The sequence below is a fragment of the Phacochoerus africanus genome, chromosome 10 (assembly GCF_016906955.1).
Source record: "Phacochoerus africanus isolate WHEZ1 chromosome 10, ROS_Pafr_v1, whole genome shotgun sequence".
Lineage (NCBI taxonomy): Eukaryota > Metazoa > Chordata > Mammalia > Artiodactyla > Suidae > Phacochoerus > Phacochoerus africanus.
In genome coordinates, this window is record NC_062553.1 from 70,709,594 (window position 1) to 70,733,108 (window position 23,515).

The 23,515-nt window shown below is 45.7% G+C and overlaps 1 protein-coding gene across 1 annotated transcript in view; it reads left to right on the forward strand.

Moving 5' to 3' along the window:
* Positions 1-23,515, forward strand: part of PARM1 (prostate androgen-regulated mucin-like protein 1) — a 108,033-nt gene that overhangs the window by 54,487 nt on the left and 30,031 nt on the right. Inside the window, exon 2 of the mRNA XM_047798193.1 lies at positions 15,223-15,927. Within this exon, the coding sequence (XP_047654149.1) occupies positions 15,223-15,927 (705 nt within the window). The remainder of the gene's footprint in view (positions 1-15,222; positions 15,928-23,515) is intronic.

Here is a 23,515-nt window from a genome sequence, read left to right on the forward strand (position 1 = left end):
TAAAAATAAAAATAAGAGGAGGATGCCATTCTAGTGAGTGTGTCTTGCTTAAACCTCATGCCCCTGACAAAGGCAGGCCAGCTTGTCTAACAAAATCAAGGCACAGGTCCGTGATGGGTGTTGAATGCTCTTTGCTCTGCTTCCCTGGCCTACTGCAGCCACTTAGCCTCATGCATGTTCTTATCCCATGAAGTTTCTAAACTTTTTTTTTTAATAAGGTGGAAAAATACAAATTACATTTAGCTGTGTTTTTTTCCCCTTTCTGATGTGTTCTGTAGGTGTATCAGGGAGCTCAGCTTTCATAGGCATCAGTCTAGAGAACACTTCCGGGAATCCTGATAGGTCCTGCTGCTGATGGCTTTGTTGAAGGATGCGGGGAGCTCTCCATCCCTGAGGCTCGCAGCTGATGCCAGAAGGAGTGATAGTCTCCCTCTGATGTTGCCTAAAAGATGCCTTTGAAAAATCATTGGCAGATTAAAGGAAGTGGAGGCATTTGGACCCAGGTTCCAATTAAACAGAGGTCCACATAATAGCCTAGTATTTATTGAGCTCCCACTTTGTGCCAGGCATTGTCATAAGCATTTTACATAGTCTGTCACCTGTACGGAAGTAATGGAAAACCTGACCAACAATACCTTAATCTCCAAAGCCATTTGCTCCTTATTTAATGGGAAATCTTGCCTGGCTTGGCAAGATCAACAGTATCATCAAGGAGAAAGGATTTTTCCCTCTTTCCCTTCCACCATCCCTACTGGGTTGACTTTCATCCTTGGTTTCCCAAGGTGGCTGCCACTGTGCCAGACATCACACCTACATTAAGAGTAAGAAGGAGAGGGGAAGAATAGACACCAAGAGAATTACTCTTTCTTATATGTTCTTTTTATAAGGAAGCAAATTTTTTCCAGAAGCCTCTTAGTCAATAGGTTGATATCCTAGCAACTTAATTTTGCAGAACTGGGGGCATATAGACATTTCTAGATGCAAAGGAGGCTAGGAAGGGAGTATTTTGCTTTTATAGCTTCTGTAGGGAGCCTGGCAAGAGGAGATTGGGAATGCCGATTGGGTTAGTCAAGCAGCAGTGTCTGCTGAATATGGATTATTTATTGAATCTTCACAATAGCTCTATAAATGGAAATAGTGTTCTCATGCTAAGTTTGCAGATGAGGAGACAGTAATTAAGAGACTTGACCAAAGTCATGCAGCAAGTAAGTGGTCTGACTAGTGGCTTTATAACAGGCAGCTATTTAGCGAGACGGTTAAGAAGACAGGTTTTTATTATTATTATTATTATTAAATGAATTTATCACATCTGTAGTTGTATCATGATCTCAAAATCCAGTGTCACAGGATTTCCATCCCACAACCCAAGCACATTCCCCCACCCCCCAAACTGTCTCCTCCAGAAACCAAAAGTTTTTCAATGTCTGTGAGTCAGCATCTGTTCTACAAAGAAGTTCAGTCTGTCCTTTTTTTCAGATTCCTCATGTCAGTGAAAGCATTTGATGTTGGTATCTCACTGTATGGCTGACTTCACTTAGCATGATAATTTCTAGGTCCATTTATGTTGCTAAAAATGCCGGTATTTCGTTCCTTTTAATGGCTGAGTAATATTCCATTGTGTATATGTACCACATCTTCTGGATCCACTCCTCTGTCGATGGACATTTAGGTTGTTTCCATGTCTTGGCTATTGAAAAGAGTGCTGCAATGAACATTGGAGTACATGTGTCTTTGCGAGTCATGGTTTTCTCTGTATAGATGCCCAGGAGTGTGACTGCTGGATCAAATGGTAGTTCTATGTTTAGTTTTCTGAGGAATCTCCATACTGCTTTCCACAGTGGTTGCACCAATTTACATTGCCACCATCAGTGTATGAGGGTTCCCTTTTCTCCACACCCTCTCCAGCACTTATTGTTTGTAGACTTTTTGATGATGGCCATTCTGGCTGGTGTTAGGTGGTACCTCATGGTGGGTTTGATTTGCATTTTTCTAATAATGTGCGATGCTGAACATCTTTTCAAGTGTTTCTCGGCCATCTGTATGTCTTCTTTGGAGAACTGTCTATTTAGATCTTCTGTCCATTTTTTGATTGGGTGTTTGGTTTTTTTTTTTTTTTTGGTGTGGAGCTGCAGAAGGTGTTTATAAATTTAGAAGACATGGACAAATTCTTAGAAAAGTACAATCTTCCAAGACTAAACCAAGATGAAATAGAAAAGATGAATGGACCAATCATAAGAACTGAAATTGAAACTGTGATTTAAAAACTTCCAACAAACAAAAGTCCAGGACCGGATGGCTTCACAGGCGAATTCTATCAAACACTTGGAGAAGAGCTAACACTTCTCCTTCTGAAACTATTCCAAAAAAATCACGGAGGAGGGAACACTCCCAAACTCATTCTATGAGGCCACCATCACCCTGATACCAAAACCAGACAAAGATACCACACACAAAAAAAAGAACACTACAGACCAGTTTCACTGATGAACATCAATGCAAAAATCCTCAACAAAACACTAGCAAATCGCATCCAACTATACATTAAAAGGATTGTATAAGGATTGATCAAGTGGGATTTATCCCAGGGATGCGAGAGTTCTTCAATATCCGCAAATCCGTCAGTGTGATACACCACATTAAGACAGGTTGTTGAGATAGACTACCTTCTAGAGTTTGAATCCAAGTTGTACTACTTTCTAGTTATATGTCCTGGGAAGTTATTTAACCTCTTTCTGCCTCAGTTTGCTCACTCGTAAAATAGGTATAATACTTACCCCAGATTTATTGCGAAGATTAAGTGACTTAATACTTGAAAAGTATTACAGATTTTTGCTTGTAATACTTGTAAGTGTTAATTAAGAAGCTATAAAGCAAGCAGCTTCATTTGTAATAACCCTAAACTAGAACTAGCCCACATGTGCACCATGGGTAGAATGGGTGAATAAATTATGTTATGTTCATACAATTGAATACTAACCAGCAATGAGAAATGATGAGTTATTAATACATGCAACAACACAGGAGAGTCTGTGTGAGTGAAAGAATCCAGACATGAAAGAGTAACGTTCTGTAATTCCATTGATGTGAAGTTCAAAAACAGGCAAAACTAATTTGTGTGATGAAAGTCAGAATAAGAGTTACCTTCAGAGCATTATGTCTGCCAGAAGGCAGGAGGGAACTTTCTGGGGTGCTAAAAAATGCTTCTGTAACTTGATCTAAGTAGTGGTTATGCATATAACATGTAAAAATTCATTGATTTTATGTACTTAAGATGGGTGCATTTTGCTTTAAGTTATTTTTCTATTTTAAAAGTATAGGGGAAAATGTAAAAGAAACTAGGAAGCATATCCACTCATGTTAACTGGCATCTTTGTAGAAAACCCTTAGAAGAAAATGTTGGCAGGAAGAGGAAGGAGGCCCCCCCAGTATCCTGGCTCCATCCTCTTCTCTCAGAAAGCCCCCACTGCCCCTTCCCCCATCAGAGGAAGCTTCTGGGACCCATGTTCCCAGTCCTGGTGATGTGTTGGCACTGGAGCTGGCCCACCCTCTGGCCTGACCCTGGGGTGATCCATGGTGGGCTTTAGTGGCGAGGCAAACAGGAAGACAAGAGCTGATTGCATTTCATGGCCTTATCCTGGGAGCAGTCAACTGCCTCCATATTCACCAGTCAGAACTCCAGGATGCATCGGCCTGGGACAACCCGAGAACTGTCCTTCCAGAGGCTGATTTCTATGGAGCTGGCCACCTAAAGAGCACCAGCCCTTTGTGGAACAAGAAGTCATGGTTGGTGCACCCACTGAGCCAGAGACAAGTTGGGAGAAGGAGTAGAAATGGCATTGGGGCTGAGAAGGCAGTGGAGCGACCACACCAGGGCTGCCTCAGCCATTTGGGCAATTCTCAGCCTCCAGCAAATCCTCTGAAAGAAATTGTCCAGAGCCCAAGCAGGCTGAGATGAATTACAGGCTGTCTTAACTTCTGGTACTTTCCAGGGGCTGCAGGATACCAGAAATGACACGATTGTGACTTGGGCCTGTGGGTGGCAGGGTGGAAGGAAGGGGTGTGACCTTTGACCCGGCAAGAGCTTGCTGCATTTTCTGACACTCAAACACAAAGACTTTTTTTTTTTTTCCTTTTTAATCGCTTGAGACATTTTTTTGAAAGTTCAGTATCGGATTGGATTGAGCAAACAGGAGAAGGAGAGGGATGGAAAGCTGAATGGGGCACCCCTCCCCCACCCTGGGGACAGAGCAGGTGGCCCTGGAGTACCCAGTGGGAGTGGGGAGGAGAAAAATCACAGCCTCAGCTCCGGGTCATAAGAGCAGGGGCTGCCTTGGCTTAAAGTCTGTCCAGATGATCTGAGAAAAAGAAGGTCTGTATTTGTACGACGGGGTCACTCTGCTATAGAGCAGAAATTGGCACAACACTGCAAATCAACTACACTTTAATAAAAAAAAAGGGGGGGGGAGAAGAAGATAGAGAATAGAGACACAGTTTTCAAATCCTGTTGGGTGGATGTTTCATTCCTCAGGTATTATTTTTCAAGTACTAATATGGATCTACAGCAGACCATTTACCTGAAATGGTGAAATACATCTAAAGACATGGAACAAAATTAGAAAAGTTACATCACTAGAAAAGACCCGAAGGGACCCCCGAGACCATCTATTAATACTCTTCATTTGATAAACGAGAAACAAACTTGATTATCACTTGTAAGTGCACTAGGGGAAGGGCACGCGGGCCTTAGACACAAGCAGTTATACTTGTGCACTCTCTGTGGGGGTCCTTTGCGTGCTCCCCCCCCCACCCCAGGGCCCCGCACATGTTGGGACCAGGCCCACCATGCAACCTGGCAGTGGCGTTCAGAAGGTCCCCTGCCACCTGCAGGAGGCATGAGGTCATCTTCCTCTCCCACCTCTCTGCACCCGTGTCCACCTTAACCCCAGAGCAGCCTCCTGTCATCATCTCTCTGTCTCCGCTGCCCGGCCCTGCGAATGCCCAGCGGTTCCCTCCGAACTGGGGCCATCTGCCTGCATCGTGGCTCAGCACAGCCTCCTCCTGGGGCCTGACCACCACAGAGGGGCCCCCAACTTAAAAAATAATGAGTTTAGAGGAGATTTTGACTGACAAAAGACAGATGCTGATTCTGGTGAAAAGAAAGAAAAAAAATGGTGCATTTTCTTTCCCCAGGAAGTACAACATTCTTCACAAGCATTATTTGCTCATTAGCACTCAGGGCCCTGAGGGGGAGCCTGGTGACATCATTAGCCCTGATTTCACCAAGAGAGAAATCAATTGAGTCATACACCAGGTCTGCGGGTTCTGATGTGGTAGCTGGAAAACAGAAGGTCTTTTCCTCTTTGGGGACTGGAATTGTGTGTCATTTCCATCCAAAGAACCCTCGGGAGAATATGGCTTTTCTGCTCCAAACAAGCATCTTCTTAAACCGAGTGTGCTGGCTCTGGGACCTGCGCGTGCTGTCTAGACGCGTGAGAGCTCTCAAAGGCCATGTGGTTGGGCCAGACTCTGACTAGCCGTGGTTTTGCAGATGTTACATGAACCTTCCAGAGTGTGGGGTGCCTTCAGCAGCCCAGCCAGAGACAACATGGGGAATTTTTTGTGAGTGTGAGCATCCCAAAAAATACCTTCACTCAACCTAAGCAACACTAAGAACCAGCTTTCATACTATAATATACATATCATTTTAAGATTATTCATACTCTCTTTAATACTTGCTGAAGTTCACGGCAGCAATGGTGAGGCCTCCCCGTGTTTGGGCCACTACTTTGATGGCCAGCACTTCAAGAGCTGGTGACTCTGAAATGTATCATGTGCAGAGAGAAGAAATGCTCACAGGTTCCAAAGTGGAACGAACAAGCAAAAATAGCAAAAGTATGTTTAGAGACCCCCCCCAACATTTCTCATCAGCTGGTATTTGTTATGGAACTTCCAGATAAAGCAAAAGGAAGATGCATTTCTGCTGTCATGGCCCATCCTATAAACCAAAGAACATTTCCATTTTCCAAAGGGTAGAAAGGTCGGGTTTTCACTCATTGAATATTTATTAAGCACTTTCTCTGTGCCAGCCACTAAGATGCCAACAGCAGGCCACAGTCCCTATTGTCAAGGCTCCCAGGCTGACGAGAGACAAGCATGGGGAAAAATGGCTCCATAGAAGGTGTGCTAGGGTTAGTGCCATGGCCACACAGAGGAGAAGGGCTCTGTCAAGTTGGAGAATCTTCAGAGAGGAGGGCAGGCTAGTTGCTGATGTCAGAGAGCAAACTCAGGATGGGAAAAACAGCAAGACCAAGGCAGGGAGGCAGACCAGGGGGTTTTCAGGAACACTTGTGGATTCAGATGGCTAGGCTCTCAGGGCTCAGGAGAGGTGGGGCTAGGAGATCATAAAAAGTGTTATATAGGAGTTCCCGTTGTGCTTCAGGGGGTTAAGAACCTGACTAGTATCCATGAGGATGCAGGTTCAATCCCTGGCCTCGCTCAGTGGGTTAAGGATCTGGCTGTAGTGTAGGTCACAGACCCGGCTTGGATCCTGCGTTGCTGTGGCTGTAGTGTAGGCCAGTGGCTGTAGCTCCAATTCAACCTCTGGCCCAGGAACTTTCATATGCCACAGGTGCAGCCCAAAAAAGCCAAAAAAGAAAAAAAAAGTGTTATGTGCTTTGCCAAGGAGTTCAGAATTCATCCTGAGCCACTGGGGAGCCTGCCATAAGATTCAAGGATCAGGTAATTTTTTAAAGACCACGCTGTTGGCCCACCCTAGAGAATGATTGGGGAGCTAGGGGGACGTTGGTGCTTGACTGCCTCACAAACATGGAGCCCAGGCTTCAAGAATGCTCTTGTTGGAGTTCCCATTGTGGTGCAGTGGTTAACGAATCCGACTAGGAACCATGAGGTTGCAGGTTCGATCCCTGCCCTTGCTCAGTGGGTTAACGATCCGGCGTTGCCGTGAGCTGTGGTGTAGGTTGCAGACGCGGCTTGGATCCTGCATTGCTGTGGCCCTGGCGTAGGCCAGCGGCTACAGCTCCGATTCAACCCCTAGCCTGGGAACCTCCATATGCCGCGGAAGCGGCCCTAGAAAAGGCAAAAAAAAGACAAAAAAAAAACACTCTTGCGTTTCTCAGTACAGTACAGTGGGATGGTTATAAGGTTAGCCTGGAGCCAGACAGGTTCAGGTTCAAGCTTCAGCTATGCCCTGAACTAGCTGTGTGACCTTAGCGAAGTTAACTTTTCTAATCCTCTGTTTTGTCATCAGTGAAACTGAGATGACAATGGTTATTAGGATTTAATGAGATGATGCATGTGCAACCAGCACTGTGCCCTTCATAGAGTCTTCAGCTCATTCATTCATTCATATGTGGGTATATATTTGAATTCCTTCTATGGACCAGGCAAATCTACTAGGGTCCTTGTTCCATGGGAGTCCAAAGGGGGAAGCATGCATTAAATGACAGCTACATAGTTATGTGCAATTTCACTGCTAGGAAGTTAAGATACAAGGCGCTCTCTGAGCACAGCAGGGGTTGAGGCTGGGGGTGAGGGGGTGGACTTAGTTAGAGAATCAGCAAAACTTCTTAAGCTAATGCTGGAAGGATCAATAGAAGTAACTCAGGCAGGTAAAAGAGGCTGAGCTGTTTAGGCAAAAGGAATTGAATCCAGTAAAAAGACTGGTGTGTTCAGGCCCTGGTGGAGAGCGAGGCTGAAGAAGCTGACTGGGCTTGGGGCACAGAGAACCTTCTAGGCCATGGTGAGGCTTTGAAGTTGTATCCTCTGTGCAGGCTTCCTTTCCTCCCCTCAGCTCTTGAAGTGAAGTGACAGGGTCCAGTTGGCCTTTTAAGAAGCTCAGGAGTTCCCTGGTGACCTAGCAGGTTAAGGATCTGGCATTGTCACTGCTGTGGCAGGTTCAGTCCCCAGCCCAGGAACTTCCGCATGTCATGGGAGAGGCCAAAAAAAAAAAGCTTAAAGAAGAAGCTTAAGGTGGTATCTGTGTGGAGTGACCATCAGCAACTCCTCAGCTTTCAGACCTTCAGCAGCTGTGGAGCCTCAGCCAAGCTGGCCTGGCGTGATCCCTGGAGACCACAGGCAGAGGCACCACTTGGGCTGACTTGGCAGCACAGGAGAGGGCTTGACTGTGGTTTGATCACGTTTCACCGAATTTGCCAAAGCTTTGTCACATGTTTTCTCAGGTAGTTGACACGCCAAGGGCAGGAGAGGACATATGGGGCGGGGGACAGATGAGCATCACAGGTAATCAGGCCACCTTGGACCCTGGCCCTGGCCTTGGTTGCTGCTCATGAAACCCAGAAAGAGGTGACAGTTCAGGGCACTCATCATCCACTGGCTGCCAGTGTTGCAGACCTGTATTCCCGACACGCAGAACCCAGAGCACATGCGCAGAACGCAGACTCTCCACCCTGGAACATTCCATACCCCCCTTGGTGCTGTGGGAATTCACCTGCCTGTCCCAGCCATCAGCCCCTAAGCCTCTCCTCCTGGCAAGGCAAGGAACTGGGCTCAAGCCAGACATGGTTTTTTTCAGTTAGCAAAGGACAATGTACATGAAAACAAGTAATTTTCTAGCCAACTAAGAATCTGCCTTTCTTCTAAGCAACATCTGTCAGCTATTCGTGGAGCATAAAAGCTTTAACCCAGAGTTCCCTTTGTGGCTCATCAGGTTGCGAACCTGACTAGTATCCATGAGGATGCAGGTTTAATCCCTGGCCTCACTCAGTGGGTGAAGCATCCGTGTTGCCACAAGCTGCAGCATAGTTCCCAGATAAGGCTTGGATCCAGCATGGGTGTGGCTGTGGTGTAGGCCAGCAGCTGCAGCTCTGATTCTACCCCTAGGCTCGGAACATCCATATGCCTCAGGTGCGGCCCTAAAAAGACAAAAGCTTTAATGCAATCAGGCTTCAGGAAAGTCTTCCATTTATAGACTTACAAGGAGGAATCTCAGATTAAGTTGGCCATTAAACCCCCACATCTCTCATTTGGGGCACATCACAGATTTCCTTGCCTGAGTCGCTCCATTTCAGGCACGTGAACCTGTCACTGCCCCAGCAGGGACAGCATATCTGGCAGAGTCGCCTCTAATTTGGAGATTTAATAGGTTCAATTTCTTCATTCTGTGTACTCTGCCATTTTCCCGAGGAAATATTAGAACTAATTCGTTTCTTCAAAGGTAAGAGGCTCTTCTTTGGGTGGGCAGGTGTATGGCGCCCTGTATTATTTTAACTTTTTCAGCTGCCCAGTCTCACATGGGCTCCTCCTTGCTGATGCTGGAATAGTGGCTGGTAAAGTGTGTTCTACAAGCCTTTTGGAGGCCAGGCACTGTGTGTGTGGGTGGGAGGTTCTAACTTGGACGGGTCTCTACATGATTCTTTCCAGGAAGCACTGCCCACCTTCTTCTCTTTGATGTGTAAGTTCAGTTACATGGCTTGCCCTCCTTGTGTCAGCTCCCTCCTGCATCAGATGAGGGGCTGTAATTATACATTACACAGGCTCTCTCTAGCTCTAAACAATTTTTTTGGAATCCTAAGATACCTCCTTAGCTGTTTGACTTAATCAGTTTGGTATCCCTGGAGAAACACAAGCCCTACATGTGAGAAAGCAGAAGTGATCCTTGCTCAGGCCATCTCAGTGATCCTCAGGGTTGAAGCTCTCACCCCCAGTGTGGTGGCATTTGGAGACAGAGCTTCAGGGAAGTCATTAGGGTTAGATGTGGGTGGGTCCCTCACCATGGGATTAGTGTCCTTATAAGAAGAGCGCCTTCTCCACCCCACCACCCCCAGCATGTACCAAGGAAGGGGCATGTGAGGACATGGCTAGAAGGTTGCCACTTGTAAGCCAGGAACAGAGCTGTCGTCAGACCCAGAATTGTCCCAGCCCTTGATTGGACTTCTCAGCCTCCAACCTGTGAGAAGTAAATTTCTGTTGCTAAAACCACCCAGTCTGCCAGTGTTTTGTGCTGGCAGCCTGAGCTGATCAGGACAGCCAGCATTTGCTAGCAGAGTCATGGTGCCTAAGCCTTGGGTATCTTCATTTGGAAAGAAGACCCACCCTCATGTACTCAAAGCAACCTGGAATATACATCAAACAAGGCAAAGCAGAGGCTTTTTTTTTTTTTTTTTGTATTTCTGTATTTTCTAGGGCCGCACCCCCAGCATGTCGAAGTTCCAGTCTAGGGGTCTAATCAGAGCTGTAGCCACTGGCCTACACCAGAGCCACAGCAACCAGATCCGAGCTGTGTCTGCAACCTACACCACAGCTCATGGCAACGCCGGATCCTTAACCCACTGAGCGAGGCCAGGGATCGAACCCACAACCCCATGATTCCTAGTTGGATTCGTTTCCACTGCGCCATGATGGGAACTCCCCAAGCAGAGGCTTTAATGCCTTGTTCAAGTGAAGAGGATCAGTGCTGTCCCACAATTTTTACACATTGTTGTTTGCTAGGAGTAGGAATTACCTGAACTAGACTGGAAAGTACTTTACTTAAGTACTAAGTAGGTAGCCATGGGCATGAATGACCACTTCAGTCCTCCTTGGGAGCACGAAGGGTAGGGTTTATAAAAGAGTATCAGAGTTAAACAAACAAACAAAAATGGATGTCTCCAGCCACAAAACCAATTCCTGAAGCATGTCATTTTCAGCACTAGAATGATTTCCAGAGTAGAGGTTTTAGCACCACTGGAAATGACAATGCAAGCGTCACCCTGAATGACACACACTTTAATGGCATCTTGTGTGTTCTCATCCTTTCAGAACCCACTCAAATGTCATCTCTTCTGTGACGTTTCTAAATGTCTTTTGAACATGACTTTATATATTTTTGCCTTCCGTGGTCCCCATACAGAATTGATTCATCTTTCCTTGGGGCCCCCATCGCAACTTATTTTCACTTCCATAAGGTGCTTATCACATCATATTACAGGGAGTTAAGTGTCCTTTCTGTCCTGCTAAATAGTGAACCCTCTGAGGGCAAGGCCATAGACATAAAAGCTGCTCAATAAAAACTTGAATGAATGAATGAAATGAATGAAGTCATGCTCCTTTGCATATTACTCATTCCTCAGTCATCCCAAGATTCCAAAGACCCTGACTCAGCTGCCAGAGTAAGGCTCTCTCTTCCTCCATCTGCCCATCTCTTAGATGATATTATGAAGAGTAATTAAACATTGTCAGTTTTTTGGGCCTTATAATCTGTAATGAGTCATGGGAGCTACCAGGATGCAGAGCCAGTGAGCTCTAAGGTCATATATGAAGCTTCAGTGTTTTAATAACATTTGTTCCAACTGTTGTCTTGCCCATATTTCAAAGACCTCTTGGGAGTTCCTGTCGTGGCTCAGTGGTTAACGAATCCAACTAGGAACCATGAGGTTACGGGTTCAATCCCTGGCCTGGCTCAGTGGGTTAAGGATCCAGAGTTGCTGTGAGCTGTGGTGTAGGTTACAGACACAGCTTGGATCCTGTGTTGCTGTGGCACTGGTGTAGGCCGGTGGTTACAGCTCTGATTAGACCCCTAGCCTGGGAACTTCCATATGCCATGGGAGTGGCTCAAGAAATGGCAGAAAGACAAAAACAAAAACAAAAAACAAAAACTCTTGATTTGTATTCATCCTGAAATTGTCAACACCTCACAGCTGCCAAAAGTCCACCACAGTCACATGGACTCTTAAGTAGCCTCATTTGGGAGGTCTGCCCCCCTCTTTACTGGGAGAGTAACTCTCCTGTAGTCTATGGTCTTGACCCACATCTTCTAAATAAAATACAACCTGTCATTTTGATAACAGTCCAACTGTTAAATTCAGTTAAATATTGAGGAAGCTATTTCCAGGGGATTTTGTAGTACAGCTTTCTACACAACTACTGAGTCTGTTGTGCAGCTGAAGCCCAAGTGCCCACATTCCTCTAAATTCCTCTTTTTTTTCCCTTCCTCTGTGCGAAAATCTAGCCCATGTTTTATTCCTTATGAGTCTTGATCATGTTTGGCTATTACCTATAAGCTACCTTACCCCCCACCCCAGGATATCTCCTCAGAGCCTGGAGGGTTAAGTAATTGAAGACCCAACAAGACATCAGGCACAGATCTATGGTGTGTTGGAAAGACAGAGATTGGCATTTTCTTTTTCTTTCTTTTTTTTTCTGTCTTTTTGCCTTTTCTAGGGCCGCTCCTGCAGCGTATGGAGGTTCCCAGGCTAGGGGTCCAATCGGAGCTTTAGCCACCGGCCTACACCACAGCCACAGCACACGGGATCTGAGCCGTGTCTGCAACCTATACCACAGCTCATGGCAACGCCGGATCCTGAACCCACTGAGCAAGGCCAGGGATCGAACCCACAACCTCATAGTTCCTGATCGGATTCATTAATCACTGCATCACGACAGGAACTCCAAGAGGTTGGCATTTTCAACAAGTTTCCTGCCCTCAAATAACACCAGGTAGGCAGCCACCTCCGAGACAGCTACAATGGATGTGACCGCATGAAGTGATATGTAGATACGAGTAGAGAAATGCTTGGGTATTTTTATTTTAAATAAATTTCTTAGGTACTTCATTTTTCCACCCTCCCTCTTTAGCACCCTCACTCTTTCCCTCTCTCCCTCTTTCCTTCCTTCTTCCTTCCCTTCTTCCTTCCTTCCTTCCCTCTTACTATCCCTCCCTCCCTTCTTCCCCCCTCCCTTCCTTCTTTCTACAAGTACTTATTGAGCAATTACGATGACCTAGACACCATTCTAGGTGGGAAGGAAACAGCAATGAATAAGACCAGGTCTCTGCACCTTCATGGAGCTTATATTCTGGTAGAAGAAAGATATACTAAGGAAATAAATAATATGTAGTTTCAGGAAGAAACTACTTTATTTTTATTGATTTTAAGAAAAGCAAAAACACACAGAGCGTGTGACAGCTCCTCAAAGAAATTAAATATAGAATTACCACATGAGCCATCAGTTCCACTTTGAGGTATATACACCCCCCTAAACTGAAAACATGGTCTGAAATAGATAGTTGTACATTCATATTCAGAGCAGCACTCACAAAGTGGAAGCAACCCAAGTTCGCATCGGTAAATGAATGGGTAAACAAATGTGGTATATAGTATACAGAATATTATTCAGCCTTAAAAAGGGAGGAAATTCTGATGTGCTATAACATGGATGAAACTTGAAGCTATTTTGCTAATAAGTGAAATAAGCCTGTTACAAAAGGACAAATATTGTATGATTCTATTTGTAGGAGGTACCTAAAGCAGTCAAATTGGTAGAGATGGAAAGTAGGATAATGGTTTCCAGGGGCTGGAGAAAGAGAAGAATGGAGAGTTATTGTTTAATGGGTTCAGAGTTTCAGTTTGGGAAAATGAAAAAGTTCTGGAGACGGATGGGTGGTGGTAGTTGAACAATAAGGAGAATGTACTTAGTGCCACTGAACTGTACACATAAAAATAGTTATGATGTTATTTATATTTTAATAATCAAAAAATTTTTTTAAATAAGCAAGGGGCTAGGGTAGGAATGATTGTGGTTAGGACTGTCTGGAAAGGCTCCTCTGAGAAAGAGGTGACATTTGAGTAGAGATCAATCTGGAATAATAAGGAGAACATGGGATGATGACATAGGGAGTAGTTTTGGATTTTGTTCTAGGTACAACCTTGGGAGGGTTTTGATAGGTTAATCGGATTTACCACTTTAAAATAGCGTACTGGGGAGTTCCCGGCGTGGCACAGTGGTTAACGAATCCGACTAGGAACCATGAGGTTGCGGGTTCGGTCCCTGCCCTTGCTCAGTGGGTTAAGGATCTGGCGTTGCCGTGAGCTGTGGTGTAGGTCGCAGACGCGGCTCGGATCCTGCGTTGCTGTGGCTCTGGCGTTGGCCGGTGGCTACAGCTCCGATTCAACCCCTAGCCTGGGAACCTCCATATGCCGCGGGAGCGGCCCAAAGAAATAGCAAAAAGACAAAAAAATAAATAAATAAAATAGTGTACTGGCTGCTATGTGAAAAGTAGATCAAAAGGAAGGAAACCTCGAAGCCAGAAGACCAATTAAGAGACAGTGGCACTTGTCTAGGTGGCACTTGTCCAGGCGAGTGGCTGGTGGCTCAGGTGATGTTGCCATATCAGGGAGGTGGTGAAGAGTTGATTGGATTGGGATATATTTTCAAGGTGGAGTCATCATGATTCACTGATGGATTGGTTGGGGTAGGGGGAGTGAGGGAAAGGGGTGCATCTGGAATAACATCTGGGTTTTTAAAAGAGTAACTGAAAGGCGTTGCCATCCACTGAGATGTAAACGACTAGGGGAAAAGCTAGTTGGGGACTGATAAGGGGGTGTGTGGGGAGGCAATCAAAAGATGTGTTACATAAAAAGTGAAATCATCAACGCAGTGTCCTCCAGAGTGCTAGTACACAGAAGCAAGCTATTTATTAAATAATTGAATGAATAAATGAACAAATAAACTGAGTGGATGAATGGAGGTATGGAGAAAGGAAACTCATTCTAAATTTTACAAAACATGAAAGAGATTATTTGGTGAAAATGACAGAATGGTAAAGACCCCAGGTTAGAATTGGGGATAATAGGTTCTAGTTTCAGAAAATATTTCCAAACCTTGGAGTCCTCCCTCCCCTCAGCTTTTAAGCTGGGACCTGGCCCTTTCCTTGCACTGTTAATCACCCCAGGGAGGCAAGTCCCTATAACATCCCTGTGCGTGGTTGCAGAGCTCACAACCCGGAAGCAGGGAACAACCAATCAGTGAACGCCCGCGTCAGAGAACAGCCAATCAATGAGCCCCTCTGACAGAACAGCCAATCAGAGAGCTCCTCCGGCTTTGTACTCACCCAACACACGGGGTGAGCGTCCCCACAAGCCTTGTGGAGCAGCCCTGCAAACAAGCCAGACTTATCCTCAGATAGTCAGTTCCTAATAGTGTCTCCGTTTTTAAGGGCACAGCTTCAAGCAGCAAGAGAGAAAGTTAGTTGATGTCATGTATTGGCTGAACTTGTGTTGACCGACTCACTAATTGCTCCTGCTGATAGTCACGGGGCGGGGGGGGGGGACGGGAGGGGGCAATTAGTGGGAAGGAAATATTTTAAAAGTCACCTTCATGATTGTAAAGGCACAGTGCCAAATGAGACAGACTTTTGAAAATATTATAAAACAGCTTGGCCGCTCGGGTTTTCATACATTAACCACCTTTGTACCGGCTCTTCCACAGGACTAAGGGTACAGCGTGTGTCTGCAACAACAGTCTTGCCTGTTTCTCTTCCCACAAAGATCACCCCTGCAACGGCCGTCTGGACCAGCACTCCGCAAAGCCCTCCTGCCTCCCCTACCAGTGGCACGCCCAGCACCTCGGTCCTCCCGATTATAGCATCGGCCCCGACATCTCCACCCACTAAGAACGTCTCTGTAGAGGCCGAAGCAGAGGAGGAGCCCACGAGTCCAGCCTCCCAGTCGGCAGGCACAGAGACAGTCCCCTCACCAACAAGCGGTGGGCTCCATTTAACACCCACGCCGAAGGAACACAGCCCGGTCACGCCCGAGGCCAGCGTGCCAGCTACAGGGTCGCAACCCCAGGCCGAGTCTCCCGCACTCACCTCCCCTCAAGCGCCAACCTCATCACCCTCGCCTCCATCAACCTCACCGCCGGAGGTTCCTTCTGCCTCCATCAGCACCAGTAACAGCTCTACAGAAACCAGCACCAAGCCCACAGGAGCCCCGACCACCCCGAAGTCCCCAGAGGAGGAGCACAGCTCTGGACAGACACCCACTTCACATGCCACAGCCACACCGATGCCCACAGAGACCACGTCCCAAGCAGCTGTGCCCCCCAAAGGGACCCCTATGCTGATAGACACAGAGACCACCGCTGCCTCCCCCCGGGTGATCATGCAGGAAGTGGAGCATGCACTAAGCTCAGGTGAGTCTCCTGTAGGCCACTGAGATGCTGCAAATGCTGTTCAGTTAACCCACAATGGATTAAGCTTGAATTGGGGAGCCGAATTCTAAGTTGCAAGCAAGGCTGATTTATAATTCCCAAGAATTTCCAGGGGTGCAAACTTTATGGTTAGTCTCAATAATTTCCCCTTGATAGTCCAATAATGGCAGCCAGCTTTTGTAATGTGTTCCCCTGTGTCACAGATCATGTCAGTGAACAAGACTGAATAAGCATGGCTTTGGGTTACACTTCCTAAGTTTCAGTTCTGGCTCCTGACCTTGGGCAAATTACTTTGTGTCTTTATTTTTCCTCATCTGTAAAGTGGGGATTAAAATAGGCTGTGTTGTACAAAGTTATTGTGGAGATTAAATGAAATGACATACAAATTGCTTAGCATAGTCCCTGGCCGGGAGTAAGTACTCAGGAAATGTCGGTCATTATTATGATTTTTGCTCCATGTATTAGCAAAGTGTTTACCTCATGGAAACAGAGAAAGGACAGGAGGGAGTAGAGAAAATGTGCCTATTCTTTAGCATCACTGATATGTTTCATGGGAAAGACAATAAATTTTATGGAGTGTCACTTTGTTTTTATTCTCCCAGCAAATGCTGTAAAGTTGGTATGGTTTTTATCTTGATTTTGCAATTTTGGAAATTATTATGGACTACGATTTAGGGTCTTTTCTGAGGTCACATGCATCTGACACTGACGTAAAGACTGGGACCTCTGGGGCCCGGGGCAGGAAAAGGCCTTAGTGGGAACCTTTGGCCTCTTGATTAAGAAACAGGAGGTGAGAACAAAAAGGGAGAGGGGAGAAATGGACTTTGGCCCCTTCCCTGGAGAGTCCTGGCCAGGACCTGGACCCAGAGGGCACTGTTTAGGACTGAGCCACACAGGACTAGCTGGAGTCAAAGACAGGGCTCTGACGGAGGAGAAATTAACATCTTTTAACAAACAATAAACAACCGCTCTGAATGGAAACTGGTAAACAGTGGAGGTGGGGGAAAACAGGGCTAAGATTAACAAGACGTAACACCTCCTGGAAGTGCTTACAGTCTACTAAGGGATAAAGTCCCAAAGAATTGCAAATTCTTCTTTCAAAGGCCTAGTTTATATCAGGGAGAGTCCCAACAAGAAAGAGAGATTAAATCAAATTGGGATAAAGGAATGAATTACAAGGGTACAGCTGTGGTATAAGAAAACCACAGGAGATCATAATTGCAGAGCCCAGGAGGAGAGACTAGTAACCAGAACCCAGAAGGAGAGTCTTGTGGAATGGGCCACCGTGGGAGGAGCAGTGACTCAGGCAAGGGACACAGGGAACCCAAGGTTAACCTCTGAGAGTGAAAGGAATCAATACCCTCCTCCATGTCCCGTCCCCCTTCACTCTGAGATGCAGCCAGAAGCTGAGGACATGGTGGATCAATATACTGAGCAACCACAGTTCTGTTCTCCATGTCCATGAGTTTGTTTCTCTTCTGAAGATAAATTCATTTGTGCCATATACTAGATTCCAGATATAAGTGATATCATATGGTATTTGTCTTTCTCTTTTAGACTTACTTCACTTAGTATGAGAATCTCTGGTTCCATCCATGTGGCTGCAAATGGCGTTATTTTGTTCTTTTTTGTGGCTGAGTCATATTCCATTGTGTATATATACCACATCTTCATTCATTCATCTGTCGATGGACATTTGGCTTGTCTCGGCTATTGTGAATAGTACAGCAGTGAACATAGGGGGTGCGTGTATCTTTTTAAATGAAAGTTTTGTCTGCATATATGCCCAGGAGTGGGATCACGGGGTGATATGGTAGTTCTATATTTAGTTTTCTGAGGTACCTCCATACTGTTTTCCATAGTGGTTATATCAATTTACATTCCCACTGACAGTGTAGGAGGGTTCTCTTTTCTCCATGCCCTCTCCAGCATCTGTTATTTGTAGACTTATTAATGATGGCTATTCTGACCTGTGTGAGGTGGTACCTCATTGTAGTTTTGATTTGCATTTCTCTAATAATGTGCGATGTTGAGCCTTTTGCATTTCTCTAATAATTAGTGATGTTGAGCCTTTTGTCATGTGCCTGTTGCACATCCTTTATGTCTTCTTTGGAGAAATATCTATTTAGGTCTTCTGCCCATTTTTCAATTGGGCTGGATTTTTTTGGAGGGGGTTGCTGTTGAGTTGTATAAATTGTTTGTATGTTTTGGAGATTAAGCCCTTGTCAGTTGCATCGTTTGCAACTGTTTTCTCCCATTCCATGAGTTGTCTTTTTTTTAATGGTTTCTTTTGTTGTGCAAAAGCTTGATTAGGTCCCTTTGGTTTATTTTTGTTTTTATTTATATTGCCTTGGGAGACAGACCTAAAAAAAAAGCATTTGTACGGTTGATGTCAGAGAATGTTTCACCTGTGTTCTCTTCTAGGAGTTTGATGTCTAGGTTTAAGTCTTTAAGCCATTTGCTTTCCTCAACTTAGAGGCAACAGGGCTAAGAGACACTCATGTCACTCTGACATGAGTGACAGTTGGGTCATGAACCAGAGCTTTGTAGTTCTAGGGAATGGTGGAATATTCTAAGCCAGCAGCTGCAAGCACTGAAATCGCCCTTGTTGAGGTAGCCAGGGCTCTCGGGGTTGCCAGCTCTGGGGTTAATGCTTAGTCTTGGCATGACCCCACCTAGTGACACCATTTGACATGGGTGGTCCCTGCCCTCATTTTGAAGCACTGCCTCCACCTGACCTCCAGCTCACCTACCTGGCTGGCTGCTGCTTCTTGGACTCTGTCGACTTACTTTGCCCGTCACCTTCCTATCCTGGAGCACCCATGTGCCTTCCTCCACTCTGCCTTCCACACACACACTCGTCTCTCCACACTCACTCCTGAAATGACCTCATCCTGTCTCATGCTTTAAAGGCCACCCAAGTGCTGATAACCTCGAGATGTAAAGTTCTACCTCTGTTTTGTCTCACTGAACTAAAGACATGTGGCCACTCAGCTGTCCACTAACTCAGGCTCTCCACTTGGGTGGCCCTGAGGCCCTGAGGTCTCAGTTGTGTGTGGATCAGATGAATTACTGATTTCTTGCCCCTCCCTCAGAAACGGAGGGCTCCCCCTGGACTCCTCTCTCTCTGCCACCCCTATATCCCGTCCCTTGGAACACCCTTTCCTCTCATCCCTGTGTCAACTCTCATGGGCAGGACTTTATTACCCCCCCCCCCCCACCGCGCGCACCCCCAACTGATCTCACTACTCACCACGCCCTCATCGGAGAGGTCCTTGTCACAACCCAGGGCAGATCCTGTCCCTCCTCGGCTCTAACCCTCGATTCCCTTTCCCCTCTGAATCAGAGTACGAAGCCGGGTCCGTGTCATGCCTGCAGTGCTCGCACATCCGAATCCACCCACCTCTCTGCTGTCACCTGCTTCCATGTTCACCGGCAAGCACACTGGCCTTCTTGCTGCCTTTTGAAGAGGCCGCACATGCTCTTGCCCCAGGGCCTTTGCACTTACCATTCCCTCTGACTGAAGCATTTTGCGGCCAGATCTTTAATGGTTCACTGCTTTTCAGAAGGAAACACTGTATCTGTCACCTCCTCAGGAACTTTTACTTTCCACCCTGTCCCAAACAGCAGTCCCATCACCATGGATCCTTGACCTACTTTACTCCATTTTTGGATCACTTATCACTTTCGGCCATCATCTTATTTACCTGGTGAGTAGGGGTCTGTTTTCTGCCACAAGACTATCAGCTCCATGAAAGCAAGGACCTTGTTCACAAAGAGGAAGTTATACATTACATCCTCAACCCCTGGAACAGAGCCTGACGCGTGGTAGATCTGCAAGAACATTCGTTAAATAAATGAATGAAAGAGACAATCAGCAATCCCAGGGAAGCTGGTTAATCTCTCTGAGACTTGGTCTTCTCATCAGTAAAGTGTGATAAGGGTAGAACCACAGTGATGGGGTCATTAAAAAGGTTAGTTGAGGGAGTTCCCATCGTGGCTCAGCGGTTATGGACCTGACTCGTATCCGCAAGGATGAGGGTTCAATCCCTGGCCTCGCTCAGTGGGTTAAGGATCCGGCATTGCTGTGAGCTATGCTGTAGGTGGCACATGCGGCTCAGCTCCCACATTGCTGTGGCTTTGGTGTAGGCCGGCAGCTGCAGTTCCAGTTGGATCCCTAGCTTGGGAACTTCCACATGCCATGGGTGCATCCCTAACTAAAAAAAATTTTTAAAGTTTAGTTGAGATAAGAAATACATAGTACAGCAGCTGTTGAACCATGGCTCAGTTGCTGTCTGTGCTTGTAATTTTGCTATTATTTAGTGCTATCGTCAGCATTAATATTATTATTATTATTGTTACTATTATCTGTTACTGTGTTTATCATAATGAAGAATGCCCACTCGCTTCAACAAACTTTTTTTGAGCTTTCACTGTGAGTCAGGCAGCAGGCTAGGCACTTGACGTTGGACCGTAAATAAGACAGTTGGCTTTACAGTGTCCCATGTACACAGCATGGCAAGTAGCCTGGTTTGGTGATCCTGGAATATGTGGAGGAGGACCCTGCAGAAGAAGCAGGAAGGATGATTTCAGGGCAAGTGTGAGAGAATCTTAAGTAGCAGGATGCGACAATTTACTTGACAAGCCATTGATGGTCCCCAAAGTCTTTGGATCAGGGGAAATGTTGAGAATTATACTTTTAAGAGAATTCAACTGGCAGGAATATGTATATGTAAATTTCAGGGAGTTCAGGTTTGGAAATATATGGACAAGTTTATACCTGGTTTCCGGTTTGTCATTGTCACTGACAGCCCATGTCACTGAACTATTCCAACTTTCAAGGCTCATCACTCTAAACTGAATACAAGGGAGATAATCTTTTCAGGTTTTTGTTGTTGTTGTTGTTGTTATCATACCATGAAAATTGTTTATTAGAATTATCCTAGGTTGGAGTTCCTGTCATGGAGCAGCAGTTAATGAATCCGACTAGGAACCATGAGGTTTCGGGTTCGATCCCTGGCCTTGCTCAGTGGGTTAAGGATCCAGCGTTGCCGTGAGCTGTGGTGTAGGTTGCAGATGCAGCTCGGATCCTGCGTTGCTGTGGCTCTGGCGTAGGTAGGCCAGCGGCTACAGCTCTGATTCGACCCCTAGTCTGGGAACCTCCATATGCCGTGGGAGTGGCCCTAGAAAAGGCAAAAAGACCAAAAAAAAAAAAAAAGAATTATCCTAGGCAATAGAACATGATGGAAGATAATATAAGAAAAAAATGTATGTGTGTGTATATATATATGCATATGTATACACACACACACACACACACACACACACACACATGACTGGGTCACTTTGGTGTACAGCAGAGATTTACACAACATCGTAAGTCCAACTATATGTTAATAAAAAAAAAGAATTATCCCAAGCAAAGGAAATGAAGTTCATACTCATATGAGGCTGAAAATATTCATGTTCCAAGAATTGCTCTAGTGACGGACACAGGTGGCCCCTCACCTGATCTTCAGAACATTCCAGTGAGCTGAGCTGGATGACATCTGTTCTAGAGATGACAAAATAGACCCAGAGAGGTTAAGTGACTTAAATTCTCACTTGAGTGACCAGGCGAGGATTCAAAGTCAATTCTCCTAAGTGACCCTAAGTCAAGTCTTCCTGCCACTGTATCCAACCTCCCTGAATCATTAGAAATGAAAAGTTGGGAAGGACCTTTGGGCTCCAGGCCTACTGTGGAAATGAGCGGTGTGGAATATTGTCAAACACCCGGAGCCTCCAGCCGGACCTAAGGGTGGGTGTGCCTCATGGGACAGCAGGTGGGTCTGCCCCATGCGAGAAGCAGGTAGCACCTGCAGCCCTCTGCCATCCGAAAGCGGCTGCACAGAAGAAATGAGTTTCCATTTTCACTTTTCAGTTTTTGTTTTGCTTTTAAAGGAGGGGGGAGACAGAGAGATATGATGTGTTAAATATGGGTCATCTTGCATTGCTGAATCAGAGCTCTTTGAGGGTGGAAACCATGACTTGGTTCTGTTTGTGACTCCCTGAGCTAATTTGAATGGTGCTGTGCAGATGCTCAAGAGATGAACTGATATTGCACAGCAAATGCTACTCAAATCGCCACCAATTCTTGCATGTGCAGACTTTAAAATTATAGTCACTCCTGCTTATTGCAGCTGGATATTCTCCCTCCTTTTTTTTTTTCTTCTTTCTTTTTAGGGCCAGAGGCTTGGCATATGGACGTTCCCAGGCTAGGGGTCAAATGGAACCTGCAACTGCCAGCCTACACCACAGCCACAGCCACACAGGATCCGAGCAGTGTCTGCAGCCTACACCACAGCCCACGGCAATGCCAGATCCTTAACCCGCTGAGGGAGGCCAGGGGTCGAACCCATGTCCTCATGGTTACTAGTCAGGTTCATTACTGCTGAGCCTCAAGAGGAACTCCTGGATATTCTCTTTTATCTATAAAATCCACATGGCCACTGGTCTCACACTATCATATACCTTCCATTACAAAGAGAAGGATGTGTCGTTGTGAAAACTGGTGAAGGTCTCTGAATTTTAAATTGCTGTCTGACTCCATATTTATTCGTTTGGAGCTGTGCTGATAAATACCCTGAAAGAAAGGGCCTTAGGCATGCACAGCTGTCTAGTCGTCTCTTCATCCACACCCTGCAAGGGACTTTCAGCTGTACAAAACCCTTCTTATTCTAGACCAACTCTTAAGACAAATATATATTTGAAAAATGAATTAATTCCTAGAAAATGTGGAAGAATAATTTTTAAAGAATACATGGAAAAATTTTAGGATGAAGAAAAGATATGTTGTATAAGTTAATGACCATTATATTTAGATGATGTATTCACAATATATTCAGAGTTTCTGCTGTGGCACAGTGGGTTAAGGATCTGGCATTGCCTCAGCTGTGGTATAGGTCACAGCTGTAGCTCAGATTTGATCCCTGGCCCAGGAACTTCCATATGCTGTGGGTAAAGCCAAAAGAATACACACACACACACACACACACACACACACACACACACACACACACACACACACATTAATGGAGGCATGATTCAACCAAAAAAAAAAAAAAAAGAAGAAGAAGAAGAAAAGAAAAGAATGTTAAACATTTTACTGATTAGAATCTTTCAGTTTGCCCAGAATATACGAGGGAGCAATAATCCTAAAAAGTACTGTATCTGTCTTAGGCTCGGTCTTACAAATATTAAATCATGGTACATGCCCAGGCCTGGCCTCTAACAGTGAATGGTACCAACATCTTTTAGTTCAGTCCTGCTTCCCTCCCTGTGTTCTCTCCATCACTGAGGCCTGTGGGTTTGAATCCTCAGCAGCTCCCCAATTCATCCCCTTCTCACTCTCATTCTTATGTCAAAGCTCCCATAATCCTACCGTCATAGCAGCTGGCCCCTCCATGGCCACCTCTGCACCAGTGTCCCCATCTTGCCTGTTCCGCACACAACAGCCAGAGTGGTGATTAAACAGAAATCTGATCAGGACCCTCATAACCTCCCTACCAGCAATATCCCAGCAGCTCTGGGG